The sequence below is a fragment of the Oncorhynchus kisutch genome, linkage group LG30 (genome assembly GCF_002021735.2).
Source record: "Oncorhynchus kisutch isolate 150728-3 linkage group LG30, Okis_V2, whole genome shotgun sequence".
NCBI classification, from domain to species: domain Eukaryota; kingdom Metazoa; phylum Chordata; class Actinopteri; order Salmoniformes; family Salmonidae; genus Oncorhynchus; species Oncorhynchus kisutch.
In genome coordinates, this window is record NC_034203.2 from 17613566 (window position 1) to 17626548 (window position 12983).

A 12983-nucleotide genomic window follows, 5' to 3' on the forward strand; every position below is an offset into this window, starting at 1 on the left:
GGAGTAATATGATCACATTTTTTGGTTCTAGTCAGGATTCTAGCAGGCGTATTTAACACTAACTGCATAGGAAGGAGTCAGGTGTGCGTTCTGCAGTGAATTCTCTTCACAACAGACAAACGGGCTCATTCTGTTCAGAACAACCCGTCATTACGTCATGTACCTACGTTTATATAGGTATACACATCAGCTTTGGCATCGGTTTTGCACATCGCCGTTAAACTTGATACCCATGTCGGCATTTTTATCTAATATCGGCCGATTCATTCACCGATTTTATATTGTGCATACCTACCTACTAAAGTATTTTTATTCATGGGAAAACATGTTTTTATTAAGTTGACCATGTGCACTTCATGACAATGTTAAAATGAGGTGAAATAATGTTGTTTTTGTTACGGCTTTCTTCCGTTGAAGGAGAGTCGGACCAAAATGCAGCGTGGTTAGTTCGATACATGTTTAATGAAAACGAATACGAACAATACAAAAACAACAAACGGAAAATGTGAAAACCTATACAGCCTGTCTGGTGACAACTAACAGAGACAGGAACAATCACCCACAAACACACAGTGAAACCCAGGCTACCTAAGTATGGTTCCCAATCAGAGACAACGAGAATCACCTGACTCTGATTGAGAACCTCAGGCAGTGTCTATGCTAGACACCCCTACTCAGCCACAATCCCAATACCTAATAAAACCATGGTGAATAACAATCTAACACAGGATGCAGTCAAAATAGCATTAGCCTTCAATTCCTACTTTATTGACTCTGACAGGGTACTGACACAGAACCCCTCCACTTGTTTCTTGGGCTAAGTGCTAGTGAATGACACTCAACCTGTCTTCATCATAAGGGAGGTTTCTGAGTCAAAGGTGAACAAGGTGATTAGCTCACTAAAGAACTCTAAAGCCAAAGATGTGTTTGGGATGGACTCTACCTTTCTTAAAAACTACAAAGAGTCACTCATTGGCCCCATTACTAAGGTCACCAACACATCTATTGGTCTCGGTGTGTTTCCAAGGGTATGGAAGTCGGCCATAATAACGGCCATCTTTAAATCAGGAGACCCTGCTAACGTGAGTAACTACAGGCCCATTAGTATATTACCTGTGGTGTCAAAGGTTGTTGAAAAGTGTGTAGCAGAACAACTGATTGCCCACCTCAACAACAGCCCCTTCACATTACACTCCATGAAGTTTGGCTTCAGAGCGAAACACTCCACAGAAACGGCCAACTGCTTTCTTCTGGAAAATGTGAAGTCCAAGATGGACAAAGGGGGTGCTGTTGGGGCTGTGTTTCTGGACCTAAGGAAGGCTTTTGATACTGTTAACCATGAGATTCTCATCACAAAATTGTCCAAGTTCAACTTTTCCCCTGATGCCTTGAGATGGATGAAATCATACCTTGAAGGCAGAACTCAGTGTGTCAGAGTGAGCAATGAGCTGTCGCCCACTCGTAGCTATGATGTGGGCGTGCCCCAAGGGTCAATACTGGGGCCCCTCCTGTTCAGCCTGTACATTAATGATCTGCCTTCTGTCTGTACTGGGTCTGAAGTTCAAATGTATGCAGATGATACAGTGATATATGTGCATGCAAAGAGCAAACAACAAGCTGCACAATAACTCACTACTGTAATGGTCCAGGTTACAAAGTGGCTCAGTGACTCGTGTTTGCATCTCAATGTGAAAAAAACTGTTTGCATGTTCTTCACAAAGAGGGCAATAGATGCTACTGAGCCAGATGTCTATGTGTCAGGGGAGAAGCTCCAGGTGGTATCCGATTTTTAAGTACCTTGCCATCATACTTGATTCCAACCTCTTTTAAAAAGCATGTGAAAAAGGTAATTCAAATAACCAAATTCAACCTAGCTAATTTCCGATTTATACGAAATTGTTTGACTACAGAGGTAGCAAAACTGTACTTCAAATCTATGATACTCCCCCACTTAACATACTGCTTGACTAGTTGGGCCCAAGCTTGCTGTACAACATTAAAACCTATTCAGTCTGTCTACAAACAGGCTCTCAAAGTGCTTGATAGGAAGCCCAATAGCCATCATCATTGTCACATCCTTAGAAAGCATGAGCTCTTGAGTTGGGAAAATCTTGTGCAATACACCGACGCATGTCTTGTATTCAAGATCCTCAATGGCCTGGCTCCCCCTCCACTCAATATTTTTGTTAAACAGAAAACCCAGACATATGGCAGCAGATCCACAAGGTCTGCCATGAGAGGTGACTGTATAGTTCCCCTAAGGAAAAGCACCTTTAGTAAATCTGCATTCTCTGTGAGAGCTTCCCATGTCTGGAATACACAGCCATCAGACACACAACTGCACCACATATCACACTTTCACAAAATGCTTGAAGACATGGCTAAAGGTCAATCAGATTTGTGAACATGGTCCCTAGCTGTGTGTTGCCACTCCATGTTGTCTGTTGTCTGTAGCTTGTGAGGTGTGGAAACACTTTGTTGCTTTTATGAATTTTGTCTTGCTGCTTTTTGTTTTATGCTGCTCTGTCTGTATGCTATGTCTTGCTTGTTCTATTTTATTATTGTAATTGCTTTTAATAACCTGCCCAGGGACTGCGGTTGAAAATTAGCCGGTTGGCTAAAACCGGCACTTTTACTGAAATGTTGATTAATGTGCACTGTCCCTGTAAAAATAAACTCAAACTCAAACCCCCAATACCACAACACAACACAAAATAACCCCATGTCACACCCTGGCCTGACCAAATAAATATATAAACACAAAATACTAAGACCAGGGCGTGACAGTTTTTCACTAAGTGAATTGGTAGAAGGACCCTGTTCATGCCAGTTAGAACACCAGCAACAAACCTTCTATCTAGCCTCGACTCGAGCCATTCCAGGATTACAAAGTGATGCCTGGCAGTGCAAGACTACCCTATCTAAACCATTGACATCTATATAGTGCAGGTTGAAAAAGCACGGTCTTCGCCACCATCTCTGTGTACTACAGGTAGTTCTAATTCAAACCTTTTATTATAGATGACTCCCCTAAGGGGGGGGGGGGGGGGGGGGGGCTTTGACAAATTCTTCATGCTACAATTTTGGAGCTTAAAATACCTTCAGAAGTCTTTAACAATCTATGTATTTTGTTACTATTGAGGTCACAGACTCCTCCATCGAGCCTCTTATTGAATGTAGCATATTTCCCTGTGAAAGGTGGACAGGAACAGATGAGAGTGAGATTGATTTCCTTTAAGGTGTATGTGGATGAGTGTTCTCTGTGCTTGTCAATCTGCAGTAGAAAGTTGGAATGGGATCATCGATTTATCATACGTCTCTGGTAAACCAAGGGTCACTATGGCAGAGTAGAAAGTAATCCACTTTTTAGGGCATTTGCCTAGAGTATTACAAATGGCTGCATTGCTCAAGCTCCTGCCTCGAGCTTTGGTGTTGAGGACTGAGGTGATTATTTCATTGTTTCTTTGTTGTGAACATGCGATTTTACCTTCTAGGGTTGGGCTGTAATGAAGACTACAGAGATTTAGTCTAAAGCCATCGTAGAGTCAGTCGTAGATCACTAGCTTTGTGTTCTCTAGCTAGCAGACTGTCTGCAGCAGTGGAATACTAGCAAACACTTGTTTCAGGGTTATTGTAACTGTTGGGTGTTTGCTGTGTTTCGGTGCGTGTCCATGGCATAGGGAATAGGATTCCATTTGGGACTCAAAATGAGAGGCTGAGTGACCCAGTCACCTGATGGATTTAATAGGAAATAGAGTTAATTGAGGGGACTCTCCATTTAAAAGGAGCGTAACAATACCAGACAGACTTGAATAATGTCCATGGATGTCTGTGGTGAAATAAAGTTGTGTTCGCCAGAACAAATAATACTGACACTGAGTTTAACAATGTAGATGCAGACTGTATAATGTATTCATTTCCCTAAATGTTTCATTATCTATTAATTTCCTTCTTATACTATACAGTACACCACTATATGCTCATAATATAATCTATAATAGGCTAGTATCTGCTGTGCGAAGAAGAGAGAACCTTGTACACAGCAGTGTGTTTAGATCCAGGTGGTGGTTTTGGCAGGAGCAACTTCGACCCATCCAAAAACATGTGTAAAAACTCGGGGCTCCCGAGTGGCGCAGCGGTCTAAGGCACTGCATCTCAGTGCTCGGGGCGTCACTACACTGGTTCAATTCCAGGCTGTATCACAACCGGCTGTGATTGGGAGTCCCATAGGGTGGTGCGCAATTGGCCCAGCGTCGTCCGGGTTTGGCTGGGGTAGGCTGTCATTGTAAATAAGCATTTGTTCTCCACTGACTTGCCTAATTAAAGGTGAAATTAAAAAAACAAAGGGCATACTAGAGTCTGCAGTGTTCTATCTGTTCCACCCATAGGAAAGGCCTCTGTACTCTAGTACCAGTTGCTGTGGTGATTGTGGTCTGGCCAGGCTGTGCTTTAGGTAACTCGGTCCTTGCCTTCTCCCCCCCCCCCACCCCAGGGATGGACCCTTCTGTGCCTCACGAGAGGAGAACCCCCGTCACTCCTGGCTCCTCCTCTCGCTACCACCGCCGCCGCTCCTCTGGCTCCCGGGACGAACGCTACAGATCAGGTAGGACAACGACACCTTTCAACATCACACAAAAACTCCAAACAACAATAAATATGCATTTGTATCAACTCTCTCTTACTGCCAAGAGTTGCTGAATTTCCTTTTTACTTCAGTTGGCATCTTGATTGGAAAGCGAGGTAGTGGCAGTTTCTTTCCCTCAACCCAAACAGTAGCACAAACCTCAAAATCCTGTTATATAGTTTGTAGTTATTGCCAGTTACTATAGTAATGGAGCTCTATAGTTTTACCACTAAATAAAATGTCTAGGTTTGTGGTAACAGAATAAACTCAGATTACCAAACGCTTTGTTTTTATCAAGTCAAATTTGATTTGTCACATGCGCCGACTACAACCTTACAGTGAAATGCTTACTTACTAGTCCTTAACCAACAATGCAGTTTTAAGATAATCTCTCTCTTAATGCTAATAGCTCAGATTATTATTATTTTTTTAAAATCTTTTCATGTTTATCACTCTTATTTATTTTAGACCAATGAACCACTTATGCTATTACCAGCTCAACAGCTTGCTTCATTAGCAGTCACCCCCCTCTCTCTCTTGCTCTTTTTTTCTCTCTCATACAAATGACCCTACTTCAACATACCAGCCACAGATTCTCCAGCTCCAGCCTCATTTTAGAAACACATTGATTGTGTCTCAAATGTCACCCTAATCCCTATATGGTGCACTACTTTTGACCAGAGCTCTGCTACACATTATGTAGAGAATAGGGTGCCATGTGAAACACACAGAACCAGCTTGGCAACAGTCCTAACTGTAGTCCAGTTGGCAACCACGACTACAGTCTGTAGTGCCAGAATCTGCCAAGCACCCATAGAAAACCTGCATTTGATTTACTGGTGTGACACAATACCCATTGTAACATACTAGTACTATAGTCTATAAAAACTGGACCAATGGGTTGGGGTTGAATCATGGGTTTTGTTGTTTTGATGCTCTTAATTAAAAAAAATCTGTAATAGCCCATTATCTGGCTGAACACAATGATCTCACATTAAGCCCCAGTCTGAGGACATTATTCAGACCCAGCCATAGAGGGAGCAGCCAATAGACACAGAGGTCCCAAAAATACAGCCCTATAAAAACAGGATCCATGTTGAATTAAAGAATACCTGACAACCAACAAGGCTTTGCATGCATCCCAAATGGTACCATATTACCTATATAGTGCACTCGTTTTGACTTTTGACCAGAGCCCTATGGGCTAAAAGTAGTGCACTATAAAGGGAATATGACTTAGGTTGCATCTCAAATGGCACCCTTATTATATAGTGCACTATTTTTGACCACAAGTAGTGCACTATAAAGGGAATATTATATAGTGCACTATAAAGTGAATATGTGCCATTTGGGATACAAATGTAGTCTGTTCTCAATGGCCATTAGTAAACAGGTCCACTAAAGCATCATGACATAAAGGGTGTAGGTTACTGGTAATTGTTTTTCCTCACTAGAACCAAGCTATTTCTTTGGTAAGATGAATTAACTTAGTGTGAGATGGCTTACTTTTTGTGAGCAGCCAGAGGTGGAGTCCCCAGTGTACAAGACTCACTTTGAGAGGAGCAGCAGTGGACAATTTAGCTTCTTACTGTACATAGTTGTGGCCAAAAGTTTTGAGAATGACATAAATATTAATTTCCACAAAGTCTGCTGCTTCAGTGTCTTCAGATATTTTTGTCAGATGTTACTATGGAATACTGAAGTATAATTACAAGCATTTCATAAGTGTCAAAGGCTTTTATTGACAATTACATGAAGTTGATGCAAAGAGTCAATATTTGCAGTGTTGACGCTTCTTTTTTCAAGACCTCTGCAATCTGCCCTGGCATGCTGTCAATTAACTTCTGGGCCACATCCTGACTGATGGCAGCCCATTCTTGCATAATCAATGCTTGGAGTTTGTCCACACGCCTCTTGAGGAGCGTTCTCAATGGGATTAAGGTCTGGGGAGTTTCCTGGCCATATACCCCAAAGAAATCAATGTGTTGTTTCCCGAGCCACTTAGTTATCACTTTTGCCTTATGGCAAAGGCATTGTTCATCACCAAACTGTTTCTGGATGGTTGGGAGAAGTGGCTCTCGGAGGATGTGTTGGTACCATTCTTTATTCATGGCTGTGTTAGGCAAAATTGTGACTGAGCTCACTCCCTTGGCTGAGAAGCAACCCCACACATGAATGGTCTCAGGATCATTTACTGTTGGCATGACACGGGACTGATGGTAGCCTTTTCCAGACAAGCTTTTTTCCGGACGTCTTCACAACAATTGAACCGCCCTCGAAGTTCTTGATGATCCGATAAATGGTTGATTTAGGTGCAATCTTACTGGCAGCAATATCCTTGCCTGTGAAACCCTTTTTGTGCAAAACAATGATGACGGCATGTGTTTCCTTGCAGGTAACCATGGTTGACAGATGATGAACAATGATTCCAAGCACCACCCTCCTTTTGAAGCTTCCAGTCTGTTATTCGAACTCAATCAGCATGACAGAGTGATCTCCAGCCTTGTCCTCATCAACACTCACACCTGTGTTAACGAGAGAATCACTGACATGATGTCAGCTGGTCCTTTTGTGGCAGGGCTGAAATGCAGTGGAATTTTTTGGGGGGGATTCAGTTAATTTGCAATGAATTGCAATTCATCTGATCACTCTTCATAACATTCTGGAGTATATGCAAATTGCCATCATACAAACTGAGGCAGCAGACTTTGACACAAATATAAATTTTCATTCTCAAAACCTTTGGCCACGACTGTACACTGGATCTTCTGAAGTCATCAATGCCCGGAGTAATTGTTACAGCCCAATCTTCCATGATTTAAAAAAAAGTGGCTACAGGCATGGAATTGTTCTTAGATTGTTAGATTTTTTGGGGGGCCGGTTTCCCGGACAGACAACGATTTCCTGGTCTAGTGGGCATGTTTAAAAGGCATGTTCAATAGAGTTTATCTATTGAAAGTGTTAATTAGTCCAAGACTAGGTTTAATCTGTGTCTGGGGAAACTGGCCCATGGTGTTTAGTAAAATATAGCATACACCTTGCACTAAGTGTTTCCAGAATAAAGATGAAATCTGAGTTTGTGACACCAGGTCTTCCAACATGTCCGTCCTGCTGTGTGTTGCAGATGTCCACACAGAGGCTGTGCAGGCGGCTCTGGCCAAACAGAAGGAGCGTGGTAAGATGGCAGTACCCATGCCCTCCAAGCGCCGCTCCCTGGTCGTGCAGTCCTCCATGGATGCCTACACTCCCCCAGGTGAGGAACATATAGGACTCCAAGGTAATGTCATAGCTGCCTGGGACTACCTCACTTTGTGTGTGTGTACGCTTGAATATGGGTGTAGGGTTGATTGGCGGTATCCCGGTTCCTGGGATTTACCGCCAAAAACCACTCCCCTTTTCTGTGAGAAACCTGTAAACGATATGAACAGCATGGTGTGAAATGGAACTGTTATATTATATGTGATGTCTAAATCTGTCTTCTCTACGGCCTCTGCATGATGAATCAACGCTCAGGGTGGGGACATACAGCCCATCTCAGTATGGACCACAGTTCATAATGCATGTAGACCTATCATCTCATCATGGTAACTTTTTTTTCCTTGCGACTGGTTTTTGCTGCAGCATAGCCTCTGATATAGTAATATAAAGACCGAATGTGCGTAAAATCTCCATCTGGATTTTGGGGGTCACCTTGTTTAAAAAAAAATCTAATTGTTTTATTGCAGCTGCAGAACTTTAAAACAGCCTATCACTCGAATATCTTTGCTTTAAATCAGTGCAAGCGCGAGCACTCTGTCTTTCTCTCTCGCCGTGTGTGTGTGTGTGTGTGTGTGTCCAAGCCTACCTCTATCAGGTAATGAATTCAATGCAGTATTAGCCTTATATTTAGCTAATTAATGGGTTATGCATAATAAGCTTCTAATTTATAACCTCTGACTCTTACACAATACGCACGCACCTGTACTCCACTTGCCTCTACTTAAATAACACTCGTTAGCGCTTGGAGTGGCCATGATTCCTGTAGCATTGGCCATGATTCCTGTAGCATTCCTGTAGCATTTCTTATACCAATGGACTATTTGAAGAGGGACACAAGCTATTTTTACTGAATGTTAAATACAGCAACCAATAGAACTCACGCGAGGTTTTGAAAGACGAGCGAACACGCGACAGCGGTAAGCTATTTATTCAGACACATAACCATTCAATCTTTGTGTAGAGAAGTGAAAGCCTTTTGCGTCAGGAGAATGATGAAGACGAGTACAACTAAACATTTCATTTAACTGTTGAAAGCGAGGAAGGAATGAAGCAACAATAGAGAGAGAAAGAGGTAGGCAGGCTAATAAAATTAGGGGAAATATTATGAAAGGTGTATATATGCGTCAGACAACTAATTATACAAATAGGCCCTATTATATTTCAATATTAAAATCAAATTCGCTAGCCTATAACTTTGTACGCCGCGTGTGCTGCACCAGAACCACATGTTCTCTTCTGCTTTATCATAATACAAAACAGTGCAGTATGATACATTCAACAAGATTAGCCTACTGGAGCTAGTTTCATCTATTTACCCAAGCGGGCATATAGCTAGCTACGTCTATGGGCTTTTGTATTTCTGTCGTGCGTAATGTGCAGTAACCTGTATCTTATTTATGTATTGGGTAATGGCGCAATCATCTGGTCTTTTTTTGGGCTTGGGCTCATAAAATGTATTTTTAATGTACTTTAGGGCTCATAAAATGTATTTAATATATGGCTCATATGCCAGCAGCCTGTCCCCCCTCCCCCCTCACTAACTCACTGATGCAGTGTCTCACCTATGTGTCTGTACATGTCATGTCTGCCAGTCAATTCAATCAGCCTGGGTTGGCAAAGCATCTATTTATCACAAATTGACGTTGTTGATATCATCAGAAGCTCCTTTCCACAGTGTACATTTTCTTTCTTCATCTACATGATTTCTTGATTGGCTGTAATTACAACGGAATGAGTCCATTTGAAAGTGTGATTGACGTTAAAGTATGGTTATGTTGTCTCTTGATAGTTTTTTGGGGGATCGTATCCATTAGATACAGTACAATAGGGCTTCAACACAGCACTTTAAATCTTCAGTCTCCTAGTATTTTACCACTAGAGTTGATGGCACTCCAGACAGTCTTAGATAAAACGTCCCCAGTCTGTCAATGGAGCAGATGAACTGGGGAAGAGAGGCCAATATTGACATGGTGTCATAGATGACCATGGGAGTGGTTAAGTCACTCTGAAACTGTTACTCATGCTAGCTAAAAACAGCTGACTGACGAGCTGCCATTTTGATAATTATGATTGCCATCCATTTCAGTCACCTCTCTCAGACCCTTGGCTAACATAAGACAGCTGAACCACAGGCTTAGGTTTGCATCACAAATGGCACCCTGTTCTCTATATCGTGCGCTACTTTTAACCAGGGCCCATAGGACTAAAGTAGTGCACTATCACTATTATGCTCCGCTTATAGGAGTAATATGGTTAATACTAGCTAGCTGAAAGGTATGGCTATTTTCTCCCTTTGCCGTATCCCACTAACCAACATATGTGCTGTCTGTGCTACAACAACGTGTAGACATAATCACTTGTCATATACTGCACTGTAGAGCTGCAAGAATGTAACAGCTAGATTGTAGCATGGGCCCCACCCAGCCAGAGGTTTATGGAGTGGAGAGTATCTTTATGAGAGAGCGGTGTTAAGTAGCCATTATCACATTTGCATTAGGGCTGAAGGCTAGGGCTGAAGGCTGGAACCGAGGCGTCTACAGGGATTCATTTACTGAACACGCACCACACACACCACGCAGGAAATCACGACAGGCACATTTTCAGATGATTCCAAATGAGCAGGCAGGCAGAGTTCTTATAAGGCAGAGCGAACAGCCCCTTGAGGGAGAAGGAACAGTGACACAGCACTCACGGTGTGTTGGTGCCTGACTGCCTGCGAGGCTGGGGCGTTCAGGGACACTAGAGCCACTCACGGCGTGTTGGTGCCTGACTGCCTGCGAGGCTGGGGGCATTCAGGGACACCAGAGCCACTCACACACATCGTATCATGCAAGGCAAGCAGCCTTATTCCACTGAAGCACAGCCTGCCAATGGCAATTAGAATATGGACTCCTTGTCTTCTAGTCTGTCTTTCTAATGAATTAGTATCGTGATTAGTATGACGCTTTTTTTTTGTGTGTTTTTTTTTTTTGTACATGGATTTGTCCCGAGATGGGTCTCTATTCCTTGTGTAGTGCACTACATAGGGAATAGGGTACCATTTGGCTCGCAGCCTGTGTCTGTCTCAGGGCGCCATCTCCTGTGTGTTGTGGAGATCAGAGGAAATGCACTGTTTCTGTGTGTAACGTGCTGATAATGATGAGTGGCAGTGCATACAGCACATTACAATGTAATCAGCTGTGACTGTTACTGGGGGACAAACAAAAAAGAAAAGCGTGTGTGTGTGTGTGTGTGTGTGTGTGTGTGTGTGTGGTACCTTATCTCAGCAGTCCAAGCCTAATCAATTTAATTAACATGAAATTAGCACAGGACCGGCTACAAAGAGTTTTCGTCCGTCATCTCAATCAAATACTGACGTCCAATACTAGATTAGGATTAGGATTGGAATGGTCGCTAATCCAGCTACATGAATTGGTTTTCCCGAATAGGATGCCATATGGGATATATGCACTCACACACGCACATACGTACGTACACACACCCGCCCATGTCCTTATACTGAGGTCCTCTGATGTCTGGCTTCTTAGAATCATTACATGTATTGAGGATCCCTAGAGGGCTTAGTCTTCAGGGGCTCATCAGAGACTTCCTGTGTGTGTGTGCGCACATCTGGATGTGTGTGTAATATGATTAGGTGGTTGCCTGGCAGCAGTGTATTTTTGCCGTCAAGCGGTGCTGGCCATATACACACAGCCTCTGAGAAGCTTTCCTGCCTTGCAATCTAGCACTGCTCTACCTGAGACTGTAGAGGCCCAGACTAAAACAGTAAAAACTGGAGCTAGCATCCAGAAATGGTGGCACTGTCAACAACTGTAGCAGATGGGTTAGTTCGCCACATATTATCCACATGCCATATTAGTCCACTGTAAAACAATGCGCTTGAATTAGGATTTTGAATTTCACCAATGAGGAACAAACAGCCACAACAAAGCATCACTAAGAACTGAGACCTGAAGGGCAAGTTGCAGCAGTACCTTTTTAAGAGCAGCATGGCAGGGCGGCAGCTCTCAGATAGGGCTGTCAGGGGACCATTGTGCCACGCCACACGGCTGCTCTCTTATCTGTCCCAGTGTCAACAACGCAGGAGAGCCCAGGTGTGAACGGACTGACAGCTGTCACTGACACTGCCCTGACAACACCACCAGCCAGCCAATTAAAGTGCTGTACGACACACTGCTGGCCAATCAAATGTCAGGCTGTTTCCCGGCCAATGGCGGGGCTGGGCTGTGTTGTTAATCTGCTCTTTCTCCTGTGTTTGTGCAGGCAGGGTAGGCAGAAGGAGAGCGGATGGAACCCTGGTGACCTGAAGGGTGTTGGAGCCGGTATTCACTGCAGGCTGGAGGAGACCTCCCTTAGCCCAGCAAAGGTTACCGTCTCTCCCACTGCTGTCACTGGCAAAGACAGTGTGTCAGCTCCTCAGTGTCAGAGAGAGGCTCACAGACATACTGAGGACTAGACTAGATAACAAACAAAAAATTCTCAGACATTTTACTGGCCAAAAATATATATTATATTTTATGTGCACTCATAAAACCTATTAAGTTAATGTAGGCTTTTTATGTTTTTTTGCTGATTTATATTTTCCCAGGATTTATCACGTTACATTTTTATATTCAACATTTTGCCCATGCAGATTTGACATTTACTAGAAAAGGTCAACCGGTTCGAGGCTGCTGTATTGTTGGCTAACTTAAGTAGATAAGGTGCTAGGCTGAAGTGTAATTGGAGGACTGTATACACACACACACACACACACACACACCCAAGAGAGAGCCAGGCCCATCCTGTTGTTGATCTCTCTCAGTAGGTCACTCTACAGTGCACCTGGTTCTTAAATGGCTCGACATGATCCAGCCTCTCTCCCTCTGTTTGTTCCTCTCATCCCTCAGACAGACACCCTCCGCTGGCCCCCGGCAGACAGCCCTGTCCTGTCGCAGTATGCAAAATAAAGCACACAAAGAAACCCACTCCCTCATCCCCAGACTCAGCCACTGACTGGCTAGGGTTTAAAAACATCCCTGAGTTGAGAGTAGTGATATTAGCTCAGTAGGAGTGACAGTATTTGGGCTGAGACTGTCTGTGTTGCAGTGGATTTGGGTGC

At 43.3% G+C, this 12983-nt stretch overlaps 1 protein-coding gene across 18 annotated transcripts in view; it reads left to right on the forward strand.

Annotated features, from left to right (window-relative positions):
- Positions 1-12983, forward strand: part of LOC109874612 (disco-interacting protein 2 homolog C) — a 250244-nt gene that overhangs the window by 148159 nt on the left and 89102 nt on the right. For 15 of the 18 annotated variants that reach the window (XM_031809778.1, XM_031809772.1, XM_031809774.1 and 12 more), the window contains exons 3-4: positions 4493-4603; positions 7749-7901. In XM_031809778.1, the coding sequence (XP_031665638.1) occupies positions 4493-4603; positions 7749-7901 (264 nt within the window). The remainder of the gene's footprint in view (positions 1-4492; positions 4604-7748; positions 7902-12983) is intronic. The other 3 variants (XM_031809776.1, XM_031809790.1, XM_031809789.1) reach the window with 1 other exon arrangement.